General features: G+C 39.7%; 2 protein-coding genes across 3 annotated transcripts in view; one reads left to right on the top strand and one right to left on the bottom strand.

The window, feature by feature from the left end:
* eya2 (EYA transcriptional coactivator and phosphatase 2) overlaps window positions 1-14,993 on the top strand; it is a 28,125-nt gene extending 13,132 nt beyond the window's left edge. For both annotated transcript variants that reach the window (XM_065954654.1, XM_020629331.3), the window contains exons 6-16: window positions 3,064-3,140; window positions 3,382-3,565; window positions 3,973-4,109; window positions 4,238-4,321; window positions 8,386-8,475; window positions 11,040-11,098; window positions 11,860-12,020; window positions 12,788-12,902; window positions 13,077-13,198; window positions 13,345-13,445; window positions 13,810-14,993. In XM_065954654.1, the coding sequence (XP_065810726.1) occupies window positions 3,064-3,140; window positions 3,382-3,565; window positions 3,973-4,109; window positions 4,238-4,321; window positions 8,386-8,475; window positions 11,040-11,098; window positions 11,860-12,020; window positions 12,788-12,902; window positions 13,077-13,198; window positions 13,345-13,445; window positions 13,810-13,890 (1,211 nt within the window). In that variant the 3' untranslated portion in view covers window positions 13,891-14,993. The remainder of the gene's footprint in view (window positions 1-3,063; window positions 3,141-3,381; window positions 3,566-3,972; window positions 4,110-4,237; window positions 4,322-8,385; window positions 8,476-11,039; window positions 11,099-11,859; window positions 12,021-12,787; window positions 12,903-13,076; window positions 13,199-13,344; window positions 13,446-13,809) is intronic.
* A 204-nt stretch (window positions 14,994-15,197) lies between these two features.
* tgm5l (transglutaminase 5, like) lies at window positions 15,198-21,455 on the bottom strand. Its single transcript, XM_065954653.1, has 14 exons — window positions 21,331-21,455; window positions 21,011-21,193; window positions 20,681-20,914; window positions 20,163-20,281; window positions 19,544-19,672; window positions 18,950-19,127; window positions 18,602-18,737; window positions 18,335-18,438; window positions 18,004-18,243; window positions 17,831-17,893; window positions 17,546-17,743; window positions 17,293-17,450; window positions 16,310-16,446; window positions 15,198-15,752 (listed from the first exon to the last, which is right to left on the bottom strand). Exons 1-14 carry the CDS (start codon window positions 21,335-21,337, stop codon window positions 15,599-15,601), a joined length of 2,040 nt encoding a protein of 679 aa, XP_065810725.1. The 5' UTR covers window positions 21,338-21,455; the 3' UTR covers window positions 15,198-15,598.
* Between the last annotated feature and the right edge of the window lie 989 nt (window positions 21,456-22,444).

The raw sequence follows: 22,444 nt of genomic DNA, 5'->3' as shown, positions 1-22,444 counted from the left end.
CTTGTGACTGTGACACAAAAAGAGACAAAAACAGAGGGGGAAAGAAATGGAGAGAAAAAAACAAGAACCCAGGGGGAAACAGAAGATGGGTTGAGGGTCTTTGCTGAAAAACAAAAACTGAAGAGGAGGTATGCCTGAGTGTGTGTGCAACTCTCTGCCCACGCATCCCTGTGTGTGTGTGTGTGTGTGTGTGTGTGTGTGTGTGTGTGTGTTTGTGCGTGGGTCTGTGTGAGACTTTAGAGTGTGTGGGTGTGTGTGTGTGTGTGTGTGTGTGTGTGTGTGTATTAGTGCTGTACACATTCCTCAGTCGTCCGGCGCCCAAAGCATGACTCGCTCAGTGCGACTTTATGGCTTTGGAAGCAGCGTGAAATTGACCTTGTGTGTGTGAGGGGAGAGGTTAAGGTGCGTTATACGGAGGGGTGAACAGGTTTAAAGTTGCTGAAGGGGGGAAGACCCTGTTTCCACTGTATGGATGACACAAAGGAAGACAAAACAGGATCAAACAGTAAACAGATGAGGTCTGGACATGTCTTGTTCTCAACGTTGCTTTATACAGTTTTTTCAGTGTAAAGTTTCAGTTTTATAAAATGATGAATAATTGGAATAATACTTTATATCCTCAAAAGGCCCAATTATTTTGATTTTGTAAACATACCATTGGTTTATTCTTTTAAACATTCATCTGTATTATAGGTGTGACTTTATTTCAAGGAACATTTCATGGAATGAAAGTTTGTTGGGTTTGTTAATAAACACATTGCAAAGGTCTGAATTTATAGCAATTCAAAAAAAAGTATCGATGCAAACAAGCACAGTTCCTCACCTAGCATGTGTACATGTTACACTCTCTCACACCATTTTCATGCAGTCGGATGAAACTCAAGCTACTACCTTCAGAGGAATTGATGCAAATTTAGTGGTAAAAAAATAAAATTGTTGATTTACTTAGAATTCCAGCGAAACATGTTGCAAACAGGAAACAGGTCTTTACCCCAAAATAAACTCATTAACTAAGCAAAACTGTCAGTTTCTCTTACAACTTGTAATATTGACTTACAGATCCTGAATTGAAAGGTTCTCGTCCTGTCCTGCACAACTGTTGCTTTGTGAAAAGTTAATAAAAGTTTATTTTATTTAATATTTCTTCAGTTCAAGACATTTGTAAAGCCATGTTTTATTTTTATTTTTTTAAATACATCCTTCATCAAAAACAAGATAATACGTGAGCATGACAGTTAATTCTTGACCTTGGTCTAGTAATTTGACAAATGTCAACTCAATGTCCATTTTGTGATTTTTCCAGGAGTCTAATCCAGAGGAAGTTTGCCCTGATGTTATTGAGATGGTCAAAATGATATCATGTGACCGATCGTTCCTTACCTAGGTCACAGGTAGTGCATAGCAGCCAGATAGTTCCCTTTGCCTCCTCATGCGGGTCCATGTCACTTCCTCTGTGAGAGAATATTCAGATGTCAGACATTATACAAGAATGTAAATATTCATGTGAATATTTTGGATCAAACCTCGTACGAAACACAGATACTTCAATGACTGCTCAGTGAGGACCCGTCTGTTGAACCAACAAACATTTTTTAACAAACTGCAGTTTGAGTTTGAAAGACACTGTTCCTAAACAAAATAAATTTGTTTGAATGTTTTTATGCATAAATCATTAACTACGAACTTCAAACGGTAATAAACTGCCACAACGACCAAATGTTTGTAGGATTTCAGAATGTTTCCATGTCATCCATTATACTGTACACAATACACGATCATGCACACGCAGGCACACACTCCACATAAAACCATCCAAAGACGTATACAGTACAGTACACTGTGTGTACAACTCAAACCAAATGGGGACTATGGGAGCTTTTCGGTGTTTACTGGAGAGACCTCCTGTATTTTTCCTTCGGCCGCTTTGAAGATTGTTGTGTTGTCCGGGGATGTTTCTGTGTGGTTCTTCCAGTGAGTCATTACTCTTCTGTTTGTCATGCACTGTGGAGAAGACAGGGAAAAATGCAGAGCAACAGGGAGCAGTAGCAGCATGATAAAAACAAGGAAAGAAATGATGAAGGAAGACTTCAGAAAGATATATCAGGAGGGTTCATGTTATTTCAGAAAAGAGGGGTCTGTGTTATTGAGTGAAATTTTTTGACAACATTCGGCTTTTTTGCCTTGAGATTTGGTGCTGACATTCATTTTACTTAAAGAGGGAACTGTAATAACTGGATAGCTCTTTACTTTTCATTTAGCAACATCGTTTATTAAAATCAAACCTAACTACACTGTTTATTATGGTGAACTTAACACATGTTGGTGAACATGTTAAACAGTTAATCTACCCATCTTGTTATGTTTGCATGCTAATGTTAGCAGTTAGCTCAAAGCCCACATGGCCTCTTAAAGCTGGTAACATTTTAATTTACACATCACCACATTGTCAGTGGGTCAAAGCCGTATCAAGCCTTAGAAAGCCCTTTGGGAAGCTGTTAGGAATATACAGAACTTTTATGAGAAGATAATCACAATGCACTGTTTTGCCCAGTTGATGTCAAAAGTTCATCTGTTCCTCTTCTATATAATATTTCATTTCCATTTGTAACCTTTCATATATCCAGCCTCCTCTAAAACAGGAACAATAGATCTGAAATAAGAAACACTTTCCTTTGCTGTTGGTGGAAGTGATAATATTGCAAATAATGAATGAGACAGTCACATACCTATGAGACGGTTCAACAGAAAGATGCAGAGTGAGGAAGGGTTTTTTTTTTCTTTGGGTAATATTGCTGGTAGAAATCCGTTCCTGCCTTGGCTTGATTAGACTGATAGATTCCCCAGAGCAGCCTCAGCAGCAGCAGAGGACTTTCCCACCTACATTGTTTTGTCAAACTAAAATCAATCTCCCAGCCCCCGCAGCACTGAGCTGTCACTGAGGAAGGAGTCAAAGTTTTCTGCTCATTACTTCCTCACCACAGTTCCACAGATCAGATCAAGAGTCGCACTTACACGACTTCATGGTTTTTAATTGTTGACCTTTGTCTTTACATCATTCCCCAGGTGGTGGAATTTCATCCGGAATTTTTCAGGGCACACATGCAATCTCCAGTTCAACGCCATTCAACCCTACCCAACAAGTGAGTAATGTAACCACCTCCAACAAGGACTAAAATGCTATTTTCAACTGTTTACATGATGCGACTGCTTCTGTGCTTAAACAATGTTTCTTGCAATACAGCAAACTTGATTTCTTTCATTGCTGTTCAAAATCTATTTTCCTTGACTTTTTAAGTTTAAGTAATTTTCTTGACTCATTTTGAATTGGAAGTGTTCATAATTCAATTACATTAAATAAGGTTTTTGTTTTCATGTTGACAGGAGTTTTCAGCATACTCGAGCTACAGTCAGAGCCAGTACTCCCCGTATTACAACTCACATCACTACAACAGCCCCTATATAACAGGCAGCAACATCAGCCCTGCAGCCATCACTGCTCCGTTAGCCTATCAGCATGCAGAACACTCCGTCATGCTGCCAAATCACAGCCCAGAATCGCACACAGGTAAGAAACAACAAAACCATGTGCTTTTTTCTTTGGGTATCTGTTGTTTATATACTTTAGTTTTAGGTTTTTTTATGTTGCTTTTTTTAACAATTAATTACAATATAATAAAATATTACACTTCACCCTAAGTCTTTCTATACCCTAAACAAAAGCACTCTTAACATTGACTGTATTGTACAGGGCTTTACAAAGGAACGCTATAAAAAGTAAGGGTACCATAAACGCAAAGTGAAAAAAAAAGTGGGCCATGAATTAACCCTTGAGGAACACCGCAACAAAGATAGCTGAATCTACTTGCCAAATACATACATGATATTTTTTCTGCAGACAATTGTTGTTCTAGTTACTAGTTAATACTTATATATTAAAACAAAGTCTCCTTGATTGAAATGTTTGTATTCTAGGAGAGTACCACCCGCCGCCCAGTCCCCCAACCCCAGGTAAAGAGGAGGGGGTCCCGGCACGGAGGGGTTCAGATGGGAAGCTGAGGGGGAGAAAAAGAGTCAGTGACCCTGCTCCACCTCTGGACTCTGATATAGAGGTAAACACACACTCACACTGTCTTTCTGTAAAATATTTGTCTTTCTTTCGCTCCCTCTCTCTCCATCACACTTGCACACACATAAACTTTCATGAGGTTAACATTACATATCTGTTATTTTACTGCAGCGTGTGTTTATCTGGGACCTGGATGAAACCATCATCATTTTCCATTCGCTCCTCACGGGAACCTTCTCCTCACGATTTGGCAAGGTAGGCTGATACCACCCTTCCCTTTGTCTTTTACTGTAAGAGGAAGTACGTGCTGTAGCTCATCACACTGTAACAGTTTGTTGCTCTGTATGTTGGCAAAGAAAAACACCCGTGTAATTACACTCTGGTCAAGTCATCCTTTGTCTCATTGCTTATTTTAATAACAGGCAAAGGTTTTAGAGTCCCCTCCACCTTTGGGTCTCATCTCTGAGCATTTTCACACGCTGACTGTTTTGCCTTCCTGCCCTCTTGTTTCTTTTCATAATGCACCGGGGTTGTTTAGCTACCCTGGCACCCTGCGGCCTGATTGACAGCCAGCGGGACCTTTACATAACAAGACAGGCGGCTGACGAAGGGGCGGACAGCGGTGCGTTTCTTGGTTTTGGCCGGGGATGTGTGTTTTGAATTCTCACGGTCCCCCTGCGGGTTGACACAAGGCTGATGGGAGTTTGAGAGCAGAGTTTCTGATCAGTTCTTGCCCCCCCGGCGGGCCATGCGTAACGTTGTTTCTTTTTCTTTCTTTTCTTGCCACGGAGAGGGGGGTCGAAAAAGAGAAACATGGGAGAAAGAGAAAGAAAAAGAGAGATGGAGTGCAAGAGTGGATGTGTTGAAATGTGACTCATGTGCCAAAAATTCCTGATTCCTCCCACCACCCAAACACCCTGCTGCTGGATCCAGGGAAGCTCAGTTGGATGGACTCTGACATCAAAACTCAGACATGCAGCAGAGGAACTAAATGAGTGACAGCGGAAAAACAGATTAGCAATCCAAAGCATTAAGACAGTTTACAAGCCAGTAACACCCCTTCATCCAAAATTTCCTGCCAACTTATCTTTCTTTGACAAGCATGTTGAACTTTTTTTCTGGCATGAATTATCTCTACTTCACCGTTTTATGTCTACCAGCCAATGAAGCTCTTATCATAAACAAATGTTTGGCGCTATACGTAAAAGCAAGTCCGGGCTCAGCGTGCAGGAAAGACTAATGGGCGTGTTGAAAGACAGTTGTTTTCACCAGAGGTGAACAGAGATCCACATGAGGAGTCACTTCCCTCCCCTGTAACTGCTCTTCCATTATCTCATCTATCATACAGCAGCCCTCTCTGTCCTCTATAGTGTGAGAATTTTCTTTCCCCAAAGCTCTGCCTTTCATATCAAACATTCCCTGTGTAAGAGTAAAGGTGGGAACTGAATGCTTGGGTGCCTTTATTGTCTTTTCCTTGCTTTTTTCATTTTTCTTGAATTCCTCTCTGGGATTATGGGGAAAAGGCTTTTATTTAGTAGTCGTTTTTGAAGGAGGGTGATTACAGATAATTATTTTAATTGTGAGACAAGCAGGACAATCCTTCCTTAAGCCTTTAATGCCGCCTCCTTCCCCCTTTCAATTCATATCTTCCTCTTCTGGCCAGTTTCTCAATCCTTCCCACTCCTCAATTTTTTCTCCTTGTCATCCTCCCACGCTGAACTTTTTCCGCCCTTTGTCCTTAATTACCTTTTCTTTTTACAGACTTTTATTGGGAGGGTGCTATTTTGTACATGTCATCGTTTACCACACATGTGTCATCAAACCCATTCATATCATTTTTTTAAGCCAGAGGACAGATCTGCCTGTCATTTCAGACGCATTAATCTACCATTCACCTTTGGCTGACACCGCTCCTCTTCTCTTGTCTCGCTGGCAAAGACGAGCAAACAGTGCCATCAAAACCATACAGCACACAGACACACACACACACACACACACACACACACACACACACACACACACACAGACACACACCTGCTTTTGTAGTTTTGAACACCACACCCAGTTGCAGTTCGACAGCCAGGCTGCCCACAGATTGTAATTTATGTGTTTTTGCGGGTGAAGATTTATAATTTGCTTATTAAGAAACTGAACCAAAGCTTGTATTATGCAATGCCTGAGTATTGTTTGGGTTTTTTCCATGTGAAAAGAAAATAACAGAAAGAGGCTAGTGGGTGATGATGGAAAGATATAATGTTGAAAAAAGGGGACATTTATTTCTTAAATTGTTGGACTATTTGCCTGCAGAGTCTTTCACTGAGTGGTGAACTCCTCACCATCTTTACTTCACAAAGACTCAGCCTCTCTGGGATACTTTTAGTGTCCAGTCATGTTGCCACTTTACCTCATTAATAGGGAGATTTGATTTCACAACTACTTCTCCAATCTTTTGTTGCCGTCCCAGCTGTTTTTGAAAGGTGTTGCTGGGATCATATTCCAAATGGGCATCTCATTTTCCTAAAATTTGATATGTTGTCTTTATGCTTTTTACAACTAATACGGCTTTTAAATGTTTTACAAATCATCACACACTGTTTCTATCTCCAATTTGCACGGTGTCCCAACTGTTTTAGAAACAGGGTTGTGATTGACAAAGTGACTTCAGGCTGTTGTTTCTTAACTTCTAAACCTGCTGCAGTTATTATCCTCCCTTTCTGATTATTTTTATGGCAATCTGTACAAATGAAAATAAAATAGAAAGCTATTAAATATCAGAAATACTTAAGAATCCCAGGGGGGAATTTGTTGTAAATAACTGTTTATATAGTGAAATCCATCACAATGACAAACAGTAACTACATCATAGAGGGTGTGTTAGTTATGTAATTAATAACTACACATTTAAACCCTAACCTTGATCGATATCCACTAAACCGAATCATTAAGTGATGGTGCTCAAACACTTCCATACTGAAAGCTTTTTTCCAACATTATCCGTGTCAACGTTGCTTGTCAGCAAGAAGCTTGTGGCCACACACCAAGTCACCATATTTGACAAGTTTGGAGTGAAGTCGATATACTTATACAGAGTCCAAAGTACACATTGAAATAATGAAATGGCTTACGCTGATATTATTAGCAGTACATTTTGTAAAGACTCTTATTATCCACAGAAGAAACCCCAATGATTATGGCGATACCCACTAATCATTGCAATAACATGGAAATACATGAGATAAATGAATACATCGATTTTATTGAATTATATACCTCGTCGTTTTTTTACCAAGATTCAACCGTTAATAACATCAATTGAGTTGAATGATGCTGTGAATAATTGAATGAAAGAGAAAAACAATTAAGTGGAGAGAGTTGGGTGAAACTGTCTGTCTCGTTCAGACATCTCCAGAATAACAAAGCTCAAAAGGAGGCTCGTGAAGGTTAGAATCAACAGAGACTTTGATTGACAGATAAATATTCACACTTGCCTCTCCCTGAAACCTGTGTCAGCCCAGAGATGATGAGTTTGCAGAGATAGTGAATGAAAGGCAGACAAGCAGGCGGCTGCACTGACATGACGAGATTAATTACAGCAGCAAGAATGTGAAATAATAACGTTTAACTAATTATTTTATAAAAATACCAAACCTCTTAAACCATCAGTCTGCACATAAGCCTGTGAGTCAATTCTTTAATAAATGAATTACAGTACTAAGGGTGCAACTCCTGAAGTGGTCCAGGATTTGTCTTCTTGACATCATTCTTATGAATGAGGTCAAAAACAAGCTGAGGTTTACTGTTTCAGGTTCTGTTTGATTTAGAGATAAAAGTCTTTACTGAGCCTGAGGGGAAATGTGTGACTGCAGCATATATACACAACACATGCCTCAGGACAAAAACATGTCATCCACACTGAGACACACATTTGATGAATAGGAAGTTAAATGTGTTGAAGGATTCATTTGTTGTAATTTATGTTAAAGAAGCCTTCAAGAGGAGCATCGGATAGCCCGGTGGTTATTGTATGTTTGCGCACCCAATGTGCAGAGGCTGTGGTCCTCGTCACAGCAGCCGTGGGTTCAGATCCGACATCAGCCCTTTGCTGCATGTCGTTTCTCCTCCCAGCGTTTCCTCTCTCTTCAGCTGTCCAATCCCATACAGGCAAACATGGCCCGAAAATATCTTTAAAAAACGAGAAACCATAAAGAACATTTCTAATGTGGTCCAAAAAAATCAGTAAAGTTAAAAGTACAACTATGGTTTTTTTAAGCAATATATTAACTATCGTGTTTATTTTTTTATGTGTGTGTGTTTACCAGGACTCCTCTAAAGCAGTGTCTCTTGGTTTGTGGATGGAGGAGATGATCTTTAATTTGGCCGACTCTAGACTCTTCTTCAATGACCTGGAGGTGAGTGTAGAAAATGTATTTTTTTTCCCTCTTTAACTCATATCCTACTGTAGGAATTAAGCCTGACCTCACAAAGAAATCTTACTACTTGATTTTCCCCTTGAAGCATTTTTCCCATGTTTCTTTGCAATAATTGTGGAAATACTAACTGAAAAGAGGCTGCAGTGAGAACATATCAAATGGTACATATTGGCATATTCTTGAGCTGAAAACCTTCCCGGTAACAGCCGAGCAACAGGACTGACATTTTGGAGCTGTTTTTTTTTTTTTTAACCTGGCATTAGGCACAGTGGCAGTCATTGTAGAAATCCCCTCACATAAATGCATTTTCTATTTGCTCTGACTACAGCATTTTCCTAACAATTTGCTCTCCTCAGATGAGCAATAACATTTGAAGAAGGAGTTAGGCTGCTGGCAAAAGTGCTCTTACAGTAGGCTTCCTGCTACCCTAAACTGTTAACATAGACATAGATGCAATGGCTAAAAAGAATGACTCAAGAAGAACTCCCTTAAAAAGCCGTTTTACTACCTGCTAGTGACTGAAAAGTCCCCCAGCCCGCATTCCTCAACAGTGTTCTGACAAATAAAAAAAGAGATTAGAGAGGGACGTGGAGAGAGAACAAGAACACATTGTCCCGTAATTATAGGTGTGTGTCTGAGTATCGGAGAGGAAAATTAGTCAAATGGGAGGAGGAACAGTTGAGAGGAGGGAAAGGAGCCAACAAAGCCATTTGCAAACCCGCTCCTTATCCCCTCTTTTGTTGTCATGGCTCAGTAAATCTCTAAAGCAGTCGGCCACAGAGGGCTGACAACGGCTGTTAAGTCTCGAGGTACAATTATGTTGTCTTTCCCATGTCAGCACATACGAGCAAATGAGTGGCTGTGAGTGCTGCTCCTGCTGTCATAATTGTAATTCCATCAGACGGCTGCATAATTGTCATTTTTATGGCTGCTTAATCAAAGTCAAAGCTTTAAGTTGACATTCTGCTGTTTAAATGTGGCATATGGTAAATTCTGTAACTTTTTTCTTATTAATTATAGAAAAGGAACAATAACTTCTTACAAGCTTCGAGATTCAGTACATTTTTTAGCAGAGTTCACTTTAGACATAAACAATCGTTCAGCTGCTTTTTTCAAAAAGGTGAAGGAAAACTTGTTCACACTTTAATCCCAAATTGATTATATTACTGCAAATTCTCTTTTCAAAGATCTCTAAAAACAATCCATTGGGTGCATAATTTCAGAACTCTGCTGTCAAATTTTTAACTAGAACAAGAAAAAGGGATACCCTATCAGTTTGAGCTGATTTGAACTGTCTCTCGGTGTCTTTCATGCTTGATTTAAATGTTCTCTTACTTGTTTGCAAAGCTCTTAATGGTTTAGGACCGGCCAACACAAGTAAATCTTTGTCTGCCTTTTATAATCCATCGCTGTGTTTTGGCTCTTCTGCAGCTGGTTTTCTAAATGCAAATTATATAATTACTAAATAAAAATCTGCAGTTCAGTCGTTTTTGAACATGCACCAATACTCTGCAACAATTAACCTCTATTAACTGCAAATGTTCCTTTGTTTTATATTTTAATCTTTCCTTTTTTGTGTTTTTTATCCTAAACAATTTTAAACCTTAGTGACTCCAACATACTACCTTTTTATCATCATATATTTGATTGCTTTGTTTTCATACACACTATTTGCTTCTTGTATTTTGTCTTATTATGCCTATTAGTCTTATTATAATTCTATATGTGGATCTAAAGGGGTTTTGTATATTGTGTGGTCAGTTGTAGCGGCTCTGTGGGGGCGGATGGCACCTGAGTGGGAGGAGGGTTAAAGCCCAGGAGAGTTGAGTTATGTGGAGATGGAGGGAAGATGAGGTAGCGTCTCCATCTGGCTCAAGACGACTGAAAGAGGATAGGAGACCCTGTCTGTCCCAGGTCACCGCGTGACAACTGCGAGTTATACTATCACTCTGCTTTCCCACATGTGTGTACATGGTCATATGTGTAGATTGACTTGATGCTTGACTCTGGTTTAAGACCCAAAAAGAGGAGATTTTCTTTAGGAGAAAGTTTATATTAGATGTGCTTGTGTTTTTTAACTTTGCCCAGCTCCTTGTTTTAGTTTTACAAATCCAGTCTTTGTTTTCAAGTCTCTTATTTAACTTCATATCACTTCAGGTGTTTTGTCTGTAGCTGCGTTTTTCAGCTTCATTGAGGTTTTTCTCCCTGTAGCTGTGTTGGTTCGATGCATTTTATACCAATAAAGAAACAAAAGAGGAACAACTTGCACACAGTTATGCTTGTCAAAAACAATAGGCCTTTCTTCGGACCCACAATAAAAAAATGCAGATTTACTCCTGGGTATAGCTCAGTCTCATCTGTGGCGCCTCACTGTCCTATATCCTGACACCTTATTTCCTCCTCCTTGACTTTTATATAAGCTTTTTTTTTTCTATAGCCGCTATCAATCCTGCAGGCTCCCCTAAAGATCAGCAACCTGCCTGTGCAGCACTCCACTCTGAAATATATCTCTTAATATATCCGCTCTCTGTTTCATTTCCCAGGAATGTGACCAGGTTCATATTGATGACGTGGCATCAGACGACAACGGGCAGGACCTGAGGTAAAGCTTCTCCTGTGTTGCTGTGCTTAGAGACAGATTGTGCTGTGTGGCTTATGAACCAGACTTGCCCTCTGGGTTTTTTAGTGCACAGGAGGAAGAGAGACGAGGAGCGTGTGGGTTTCTCTGCGTCTGTGTGTGTTCATGCATGCAAGCATGTGCATGTCTTTTATTTCCCCTTGACTTCCACAGCAGTATAATATGTCACAGGATTATCCAACGCTTTCATTTCTCATCAAAATTTCTCTTTATCATTCCCTCTGTCTCCCTTGGTCCAGACATTTTATTATTGCATAAACTGGTTGAAGCACTTTTGGGTTCTTTCAGGAGTGATTTGAGAAAGAGCCAGACTGTACTGTTTTGAAGTATTTATTTGATTAAACTTGGCCTTTTTAGATATTTACCCATGTCTCTCTGCTGTATATACTGTATGATCTCTTACTGACAAAGTTTTAATCACCGCTGAAAGTCAGTGTCAAGGTTTTTCAATTTGAAATCCCTTCTTGTCCATGAAATGTTTGTGGTAGCACTGGCAAAAGCCCCTACATTTGATGAATGGTTTAAGCAAAGTCCTCTTGTTCTCGACCCAAATGGTTTGAATAAATTCCTAGAGCTACAAACTGTATCCATGAATGCAGTTAAAGCGATACTTCGAGCGTCCCCTCTGAAACACAGATGATACTGTAAGAAGAAGCCCTGGAAAAAATGCAGCTCATGTCTATATGATGTATATCCTGACTGTTTCCTGTATTGTGATCCTGCAGCACTTACAACTTCGGCTCGGACGGCTTCCAGAGCCCAGCGGGGGCAGGCTCTCTGTGCCTGGGGTCGGGGGTCCATGGAGGGGTGGACTGGATGAGGAAACTGGCTTTTAGATATCGCAGAGTCAAGGAGATCTACAACACGTACAAGAATAATGTTGGAGGTAAGATCCGCTCTCGTTTCATGTAGACAGCTGTGTAAGTTATATTGTCTGAGGTTTGCTAAATGTTCTCTCTGCCTTAATAGCTAAATAATTGAGTAAATAATGAGACAAAATGATCATGATTTATCATTATGGACACATGCAGATTAGCACTCCAGCTATTTATCCATCAGTCCATTTAAAGGAAATTATTCAGCAACTATCTGGATAATTTATAACTAGTTTCAGCATTAAACATACACTAGCGTCCTAAATGTAAAGATGTGTGTTTAAATGGAGAATATTTTAGACATTTTAGACAGAAAACTAAACCATCAATTAAATTAAATGATCACTAGTTGCAACCCTGGTGCAAGTATTGCTCTTATTAACCCCTGCTAGACCACAATCTAACAGTCCTGGTCAGTCCTGGTCAGGGGTCCCCTAAGGGGGATAAAGGGGAAAGTCATACCCTTCCCCATGAGGCCCTTACCTAACGACAGGTCTCTATTCTAGCGTCCAAAGCCTCATTCATTTGCCAGGGATTTATCCTCAGCTTTTGCTTTAGCATGTTATATAAGCTTCATCAGAGAAGTGCATCCACTTTGTTATCAGCATATCTTTAATACAAGGTTTATTACTGACATTTTTAAGGTTTTGGCTTGGCAGCAGACAGTCTTGCCTTCAAAATGAGATCTCTGTAGATGAGACCTTTATGTTTGAACAATGAAGGATCAAGGATTTTACCAAAAGTGATGCTGAATCTTGTGTTTGTCCCTGATGGGCAGGTTTACTGGGCAGCCCAAAGAGAGAGGAGTGGTTACAGCTGAGGAGGGAGATGGAGGTGCTGACTGACCTGTGGCTCACTCAGGCACTTAAAGCTCTGGCTCTCATCAACTCCAGGTGTGTTCATCCTACCGTGGCTTAATTTAAAAATAACTATTAGCTGTAAAAGATTGGTTTTTTTTATTTTTCATTTTGTCAATGTCTATCTATGAGTTGAAAGAATCTTAGCTCAATGTGTCTTCTGAGCTGTCGTGACTTAACTGCAATAAACACGTTTGTGTCCTGTTGCAGGCCGAACTGCGTGAACGTGTTGGTAACCACCACACAGCTCATCCCTGCACTGTCCAAAGTGTTACTGTACGGTCTGGGCTCAGCGTTCCCCATAGAGAACATTTACAGCGCCACAAAGACAGGTGGGGAAAATAAAGACACAACACTTCAGAAAGAAAATGACAATCTTTCTCTGTTTCTGTAGCCAATACAATAAATAAACTTCTATAAAACCTTTCTTCATGAGTTATTATTTATTCTTCTAAGCATTGTTGTCTCTCTTTTATAGGCAAGGAGAGCTGTTTTGAGCGAGTCTCTCAGCGGTTTGGTCGGAGAGCAGTGTATGTGGTGATAGGAGACGGAGCAGAAGAAGAGGCTGTGGCCAAGAAGGTACAACTCAATCTCATAATTTAGTGCTCTGTGTTTCAAAAATTGGCCTCAACTAATGAGTTAACTTAAAGACATGTTCAATGTCAAAGCTTCTGTGTCTGAGGTTTTCATTTATTTATTTTTTAAATGTTGTTTTTCCTGGATTTGGCAGTTCAGCAAATCCTCCTTGTGCATTATAAGCCAACATGTTATCTAACACATATACTTTGTCAAATACTACAATCCCCCTTCAAACCACAGCCCATATTTCACATCTGCAGTGCATCCACAGGAGCACTACAAGCTGCTAAAGAATGTTGTGTTAGGTGTGCATGTTTTACATCAAAACTGTGTTTGACTTTGATTTGATTTTTTGTTTTCTCAGAAGAACATGCCGTTCTGGAGAGTTTCCTGTCGGGCCGATCTGGAGGCTTTGAGCCATGCACTGGAGCTGGATTACCTCTAGAGGGCGCCAGCTGTCTCCTTTTGCTCTTCCAACCCAGAAACGCGAGAAGCTTCTGAACTCATGAGTGCAGCTCTTAGACGAGTGTGCACCAGAAGAGACTGATTCAGAGCCAGAATTGCTTCTTCTTTTTTTAAAGAGGTTTGGTGATTTCTTATGAGCACCCAGGTGGATATTTTGACGCTAAAAGCCAAAAGAACTGAGAGGATTTCAAAGCAAGGCTGCATTCAGGACGCGGAAACATGGAGCCAAAAGGACCGAAATAAGAGACCAAAGTCACACAAAGGACCAAAACTTCACAACTAACTCCAAGGAACTATGGCTTTTACTGTTTATTTTTAAAATGAATTTCTGCTTTTAAATTCAGTCCACCTCATCTTTTTGAAATGCGTTCCACTTTTTATGCAAGAGAAGTGATGCACTGATTTGTCTATTGAACACAGAGAGTGCTTGATCTGCATGAATGGACAAACTCAAATTGTTGTTTGATTGTTCTGCCTTGTTTATTTTGATATTTTATGAGACTTAAATCATATTCCACTCAGAGATTAGTATGTTAAAGAATTAATTAGAAGCAAGATTTTAAGAAATGCTGTTACGTGTAATAGATCAGTTAGATTAATCTCGAGACAAATGCCAGATAACTTTCTCCTTTTTAAAATAGTCTGATGTTCTTCACCATGAAAATGTGATCTATTTATTATCAGTTTAATTCACAGCACCAAACACAGTTTAAAAGCTCCCTGCATTAAAAAAAAAAAATAATAATCTCTTTTAAAAGACTGAAAGTATGTTCTTGTAAGAATGCTTCAATCAAAGCTTGTGTCGATGATGGTTTGTTACAGGCTGGAGCTCGAATCCTTCCTTTAGATTCCTGTTTGTAAATGTTGTCATGTTTCCACATCTCCTTCTGTCCCTCCTTAATTTCTCTAATAACCTGTAAAATAGATGAACTGGTCGTGCATGTGCCCGATCACACTGCCTGTCGGCTCAGCTTTGATTTGTATATAATGCTTTATTGTCCCTTTGTTTTGACAGACAGTTAAGATAGATTAATAAAGATAAATTAATTGCATTGTGGGAGAAATGTGTCGAGATTCATTTGATTTCACAGCACTACTTCTCCAAGAGGCGCATGAAACCAACTAACAAAAAATATGGAATGATTTCTTGTGAAATACATTCAGTTATCAAGAGGTTTCAAACTAAAGTGATCTTTTTTGAGGAAATGTCTCCCTCCTCAGGGCAGGAAAGGAACTGCAACAATATAAAATCACATATACGCACATAAAAAATAACTTTAAAAACAATTTGTTTAACATTTTATTTATTATTTTTCAAACACATTAAAAAAGTGCAATAGTCTTAAAAGTATTTTGCTGCAGCTTTTGAATTTCAAGTAAAACTCCAGATAATGTGGTACAATGTGATAAAACAGCTCAAACACATAAATAGCAAAATAAATAGGAACACAAATAAACGTAATTTACATTCACATTAGTGTTGATACAGCAGTACTAACATAAAGGGGTTAGCAGTGATCCGTGTCCTGGCTGCAGTTCTAAGACTTTTTACGTTTTGACAATGTGCTGTATAAAAAAAAACGAATTCTGAGACAAGATAACAACAATATCAGAAATGTATAGTAATGTTTCCCAAATGTGACCCCTTGAGTCAAATAAAAGGCACAGAAACATGATGAAATACAGCTTCAGGCTCTGTTGACAGTAATCATCTTGAAGCCTCTGATGGTGGAGTTCATGTTTGTGAGCGACAGACTCGCCTGCAGCATCTTTGTTCCCCCCATGGTGGGGACGAAGGTGATACTCTGCTTCACTCCTCCGCCTGGAATGAGAGGGGGCATCCTGCAGGAGGACACAAAAAAAGATACAAGAGTTAAAAAATTAAAGACAGAACTACATTAAGTTTTGCTTATATATAAGGTTTTTATATATGGTTTAAACTTAGGGACCATTTAAGTTTGATACTGTTAGTCTAATGTTGTTGCAGCGGCCATCTTTAATGCTTGAAACTGGCCCCCCTTTTTTTAAAGATGCACGAGACCAATTTAGTTTATTACAGTCAAGATAAAAGAATTCCCTGTGAATGTCTTAACTTAGCACACATTTAAACGTGATCCTTTTGTGAACTGATTTGCATGCAGCGGGGGAACATTCTGTTATAGCCGCGCCTTCTTGAACACTCAACAAGAACATAAATAGAACAATACAAGTGTAACATTCCTCAATAAAGACATACTTTACTGCCGTGTAACGCACACTGACACTCCTTCAATGACTGAATTCCTTCGCTCATTCAATGTGCAGCTATTACTGATTTGCATGAATCACTGGGCGTCTGACACATGAAACATCCAACTTGGTACAGTAAAAAAAAAAAGACAACAGACGAGTGTTGTTACCTGAACTGAAGTTTTCCCTGGAGCAGCCTGGCCCCGACCACAGTCAGTACTCCACTCACAGGGTGAGAAAACGGGTTAGTGAAGGTCACTGTGGCAGTCTGCTTTTTGTGTGGCGTGATGGCGTCCTCATCGGCAATCTGAAAGAGAAAAAAAGGTGAAGGGAAATTACACCTCAGATTCATTTAACTGTAAATACTTTCTGTACCTTTCCCAAAACTATTCTGCTCCCGTGATTTGGAAAATTAAACAAAAACAGAGATGCACTTCTGAACTGGAAAGGCGGTTTGGTTTTCATGCTTACAAGTCTGCCACACTATTTCTTCAGTTTGAGACACCAGCATGGTTAATATCTTTATTATTACTTCTGTCATCTCTTCTTCTGCTTTGGTTCTGGTCTCCTTGGCTCAATAGATTGTTGATGCATTTCTGTTACTTTGCTGGTTGTCTGTATTCTCAGTTTCAACCTCAACTTCATTGATATAATTTAGGAGAAAAAAGGGCCTGGACTAGATATGTTTTTAACTTCATCCTACACTTGTATTAAATGGAGAGTGGTGAAAAAAGTGTTTACAGATTGCATGATGTTCATGCTGTTCGTTTATTTTATTCTATTTTCATCATGCTTGAAATATATGAATACAAATTCAAATATCAAATATGATGTCGCTTGTGAGCCAGGTTTGGTCTCCTATTTTAAGCATGACACAATCATCAAAGAAATTGCATTATCACTAAAACATATTGATGCTGCACCATCACATCTTCCTGCAGCTTTGTGAGTCATTTTAGAAATCTGGTATTTATAAACGGGTACTGATATTACTGCTGGGTGAAAGGGAATATCTCTTCAATCTTACATCACAAATGGAAAAAGTCAAATATCTAATACTTTAAGTCTTTTTAATCCAGTCCAAACCAAAGGGACTTTGCCAATAAACATATCAGTGAGTAATGTTCAGAATCTGTTAAGTGTTGTAAAGTACCTGGATGTTGAGCTGTGGACTGACAATGTTGAACTCCTCTGAGGCCAGGACTAGCTCGCGGCTGCCCATGTCCTCCAGGACCACAGCCAGGTTCACGAGGTCGTCTCCCACCACGTCCTCATACTCGGCTGGGAGGATCTGCTGGTGGAGAACTTTTTCTGGAAAAGGAGTAAAAAAGGACTGATATGTAACCAACAACAGTGATTTAAAAGTGAACATTTAGGTCAGGGGGATAGGTGTAAAGTGAATTTACCTTCCATGGGGGCCAGTTGAATGGCACCGTGGGTTTCCCAGAAGGTGTCTAAGGGGCTGTTATTGTACTCTTTAGCCTGGGCGTTCAGATGAACCTTCATCATTTTGACGGCGTTCGTCTTGTTGATGATTCTCACCATGAAGCGGACGGGCTCTCCTGCAACAGGAGCTTTTTCCAGGTTCAGGAATACAAGCATGCCTGTTAAAAAAAAAACATTTGAATGAGATTTAAAGTGTCTTCAAACAGAAACTGAGTGTAATAGATGTATTCAGATATTAGAATTACCTTTACTGAAAGTTGAGTCGCCTGAACTTGAGGAACTTCTTGATGAAAGTGTTGAAGTTGGACCTAAATTGAGAAAATTGAAAGACAAATATGAGCTCAAGAAACATGATGCCACTTTAAATCCAAGTGTTGACATTTACAGATGAATTCTCTGTTTGTTTTTTTGCTCCTACTTTTGACATGTTTGTAGTCTCCTGTGATGTTCTGGTGTCTTGAGTAGCCGATAGCCTTGGTGCAGATAAAGGCCCCCACCTTCTCTGTGTTTTTGCTGAATCCGAGAACCTGATCCCCTCTCAGGACGGTCATGTGGATGTCGGCATTCACTTCAGCGTACACAAACGGCACGTCAAATGGCAGGTCTATACACCGATCTTTGATTGCTTTGACGGGGGCGGGGCCACAGCAGTACACTCCTGGGAAAAAAGAGAGAAAAGAAGTTTATTGAAGTTTTAAAAAAAAACAAGCACAGAGATGACTAAAGGAGAGATGATTCTTCTCACACACCTCCACTCCTCTCCTGGGGGGTTGGGTCCAGAACCTGCCATCCATTCATTCCTGGTGCAAGATCCTGGCGGGTCATCCAGCACTCCACCCAGACATGGAAGTTCCTGTTGAGAAGAAACCAAATAAGACATTGGAGGAAAATCAAATGTGATAATACGATACGATAAAAGAAAATGTCTTGAAACGTTTTCGAGGGGGGCATTTAAAAAGCTAAAATCTGATGATTCCCTTTCAAAAAACGGATTGAAAATATCAATCACCACGTACCAGATGCTGTCTTTGCTGAGCTTCAACTTCTGCCCTTGTTCAGAGTAGAACTCCTCAATCACCAGGTTGTCATTTGTGTCGTGAGCAGAGTTGAAGTTTGTGACGACGCGGCAAGGAATGCCCAGAACTCTCATGACTGATAGATATAAAAGACAGAAACAGAGGTGTTTACAAACTGTTAATATCTGAACATTGCATCTCATCTGTGATCAGAACTGATAAAACATATTAAGTAATACTTGAGGTTAAAGTCTGGTTTTTGAAGATTGTACAAAAAGTACAGTGTGTGACGAGTGTTTTGTTCATACTGTCTTATGAAAAAAGTTTGATAATGATGTTTTTATTCACCTGTGCACATGACAGCTGCAAACACCCAGCACTGTCCATACTTGACTGGGCTGTAACCCGACTCAGCCCACTGTCTCAGGATGTCCCCACTCCCAGTCCACATGGAGGGATTCACCCCATCTTTAAAGTTACCGGCCCACTTTCCTTTCAGAACACCACGATCGTCTTCACTGTTGATCTGAGCATTTAAAAAAAAGAAAAGAAAAATGTCATCTTTGAGTTCACATAAGATCATAAAAAAACAGGCAGTGTCACTTCACACATCCCCTGTGGTGATTCTGATCCACCCTGGCATCTTAATAGCGACTTCTTTTCACTGTGAGACTGTAACAATTACAGTGATCCGTCAGGTAACTGTGTACTCTGTGTTCAGACTTTGACAGGAGGCGTGTTTTAATCTTTTCAATGTGCAGAGCAAACTGTTCATTTCAAGCCACAGCATGTTTTTAATAAGCAGCGATGCTCATGTTGCCATGTGGAGTAAACAAAAACACAAGCCAAACTGAACACTGAGAGGTAGTGATTTATACCGCTGTTGTTTACCACTGTGATGTGTTTTTTTTATGATTCTGTTCTGAATGTGCTCATTCTCACCATGGCAGACACGACCCGGCTGATGTAGACCGGCTTGTTTCGGTTCAGGTAGTCCCTTCTTCTGTTCCTTTGGTGCTGAGGGCTGACTTGGAGCAGATTCAGGCACGTCTCCAGAACACCAGGCTCATACTTTAGAAAGAGAGAAAGAAAGAGAGGAGAGAAATGAATTCACAATCGTGATGTTCAAGGAATATTTATGGATTCATGTATGAGTCATTTTTCTCTCATAATGCTGCTTTTTTTTCTGTTTTGTTTCTCAGGGTCTTGTAAGTCCAGGTGGGCTGGGCACTTCTTTTGACATTGAAATAAAACTGAGGCCCCCGAAAACTCAGGTAAAAAAAAAAAAAAAAAAGCCATTCCCAAGGTTAACAGATCTGTGTGCAGAGATTTTCAAACTGTTGGCCCATTTTCCTAACTGTGGTTTCCTAGTATTATTAATAATCTGTGGGTACAATTTAGAAACCATGCACGTGGATTTGTAAACAGTGGGAAATAGCTTTTTATAAGTTTCTTACCTGAGCCTTGCAGGGCTCCGTACCATTCTATACAACAGCTCTACAATGATTACATTAAAGAGACTGAATAAAGCAAGAGTACATTTTTTTTCACATTTTCATACCTGATCAAAGGACCATGGTCTCGATACAAGGTTCATAGGCGTCCCCATAAACAGCAACCCTGAGTCGTTCAGGACGTACTCCTCTCTCTGGTCCTCAAAGGGAATGTACACAGAGTCCTCTGCAAGAAACACCAAACATTGAGTTCATCCAACTTGTTTGCATACAAATACGTTTCCCTGTATTAAACATAAATACTTATTTATAAGACTTCAGCTGCCATACTCGTTTCTATTTTGTCCTTTTTTTTGAGAGATGATGCAAGACATTTGCTCTGATGAATCCTTACATCACAGGTATGACTCATTAAGAAAGAAACAGAGCACATCACCACTGTTACTGTAGCAGAAAGACTCCCATAAAAGGTGATAACTGAATGCAGAGCATCATCATGATCTCATTCAGTGACACAAACCATATCCATGAGTATATTTCTGACTGGTAAGCTCACTAAAAATGTTGACCTAAATGTTTACATTAACTTTAGCTGTCAGAGCAATACAAACGGTCTCGTCCTTACCTCGACACCAGGGATTGCAGAGCAGGTTGAATTTGCCAAACACACGTCTCCCCCGTTTGCCCTCAGTGAACACATACAGCTGGAATCTGTAGCAGCCCACTGAGGCGGAGGCAGGAGAGGAGATGAAGATGGAGGGGTTCATGAGGTCCAGGCCCTCTGGGTCCATGTAGGCTTTCCAATGAGAGGAAGAAACCTTTTTGGAGAAGGTGACGGGCATCATCACATACAGCCGCCCTGAGGAGAAGGAAACAGAAAGACAGTTAGGCAAAGGAACTTCAATTTTAATTATAGCTTATAAAACTTGACGCTTTCTATACAAGGACTAACTACCTAGCATAACTTTGATCCTAATGGAGTCGGTCTTGGAGTTGAAGGGTCGGCCCTCCAGCTGCAGGCTGATTCTGAACGGGGCTCCTCTCCGCACCACCAGGGCTTTGGAGCTGCTGAAGTCCTCCGTCCTGTGTTTCCCCAGGTTCTCAGATTTTTCCAGGTTGACATTTTTAATACTTAAGTCTGCAAGAAAAAGTAAATATGAATCACATAACTGGAGGAAGAAAACGAATGAATAGGAAACCTAAATCTTTGGAAAATAAAGGAGAACTAAATTGAGTTTCAGTGACGAAACAAAAAGAAATAAAAAAAGAGCTCACCTTCCATCTGTTCGTGTTTCTTTGTGCTGTGTCTTAATGTCCCTTCTGTCGTCCTCTCCAGCTATTTAAACCTTTGCTCCACCCTCTGAAAGAAGGTGGTGGTGTGAAAGTGAACTGGTTTTCTTCGATGGTTAACAAGGCCTTGAAAGCATGCACCACCTCAGGACAAACCCCTCCTCTTTGTTCCTGGTGTTCAGTGTCGTGCGTAAAGAACAAAAATGGCTCTGCATGAGTAATCAGACTCACCCAGGTAAACAGAAGAACAACTGTAGAGGACTACGTTAATCTGGTGAGTGGAAACTCTTGCAACATGTCAGCATGTTGGACATGTTTGCATCATAAATCAATCAATCAATCAATCAATCTTAGTTTGTATAGCCCCAATTCATAACAATTGCTATAGGAACAAGCAGGAGTATATTTCACTATTTTGAGACAGCAAAACTTAATAATTTATATACAACATATATTATAACATTTTCTTTGTTCTTCTGTGTCACTATTAGTGGATCATTAGTTCAGCATGGCAACATAAATCTGCCCTTTTGATTTTGTAAAAACTGATATATCATTTAAGTTGGTTGCAAAACTGTAGCAGGAAATAAAAGTGATAAAAGCTTTTGTTTGACACTCAGCTCAACCATGTTAGACGTTCACCACTGCCTTCGACTTGGTTTGAAATTAAGTTATTAAGTTCCTGTGTTTTGATTTTAACTTTCATTTTTTTCTATTCACCAATCAGTGGCATCATTTGTTTGTTTGTTTTACATGTCTTCAATGACTTCCAATTAACTAATTTAATTTTTTAAATGTTCTAATTTGCTTATTCAGGCATCAAACTTGTTTTTTCTCAACAGATTTTTTGACTTGGTCTGTTGTCATTGATGTTTCAATAAAGCACAGTAAATAATTAATTGAATTGAATTTTCAGAGAATGAAGACTGTTTGCTGTTTTGCATCATAAAAGAAGTCTTCCAAAGAAAAAGGCATGATTGATTCAGATTATAGGTCACGTTTTTGGCAAAGTACTGTATGAGCTGAGAGACGCAAGCAAAAACACAACACAACACAAAAACACGCCCATTGGCTAATGTCCCTGAATGTGAGGTTGATG

The sequence above is a fragment of the Labrus bergylta genome, chromosome 5 (assembly GCF_963930695.1).
Source record: "Labrus bergylta chromosome 5, fLabBer1.1, whole genome shotgun sequence".
Classification (NCBI taxonomy): Eukaryota; Metazoa; Chordata; class Actinopteri; order Labriformes; family Labridae; genus Labrus; species Labrus bergylta.
The sequence above is the reverse complement of the archived record's forward strand: the minus strand, read 5'-3'. Positions and strand labels throughout refer to the sequence as shown.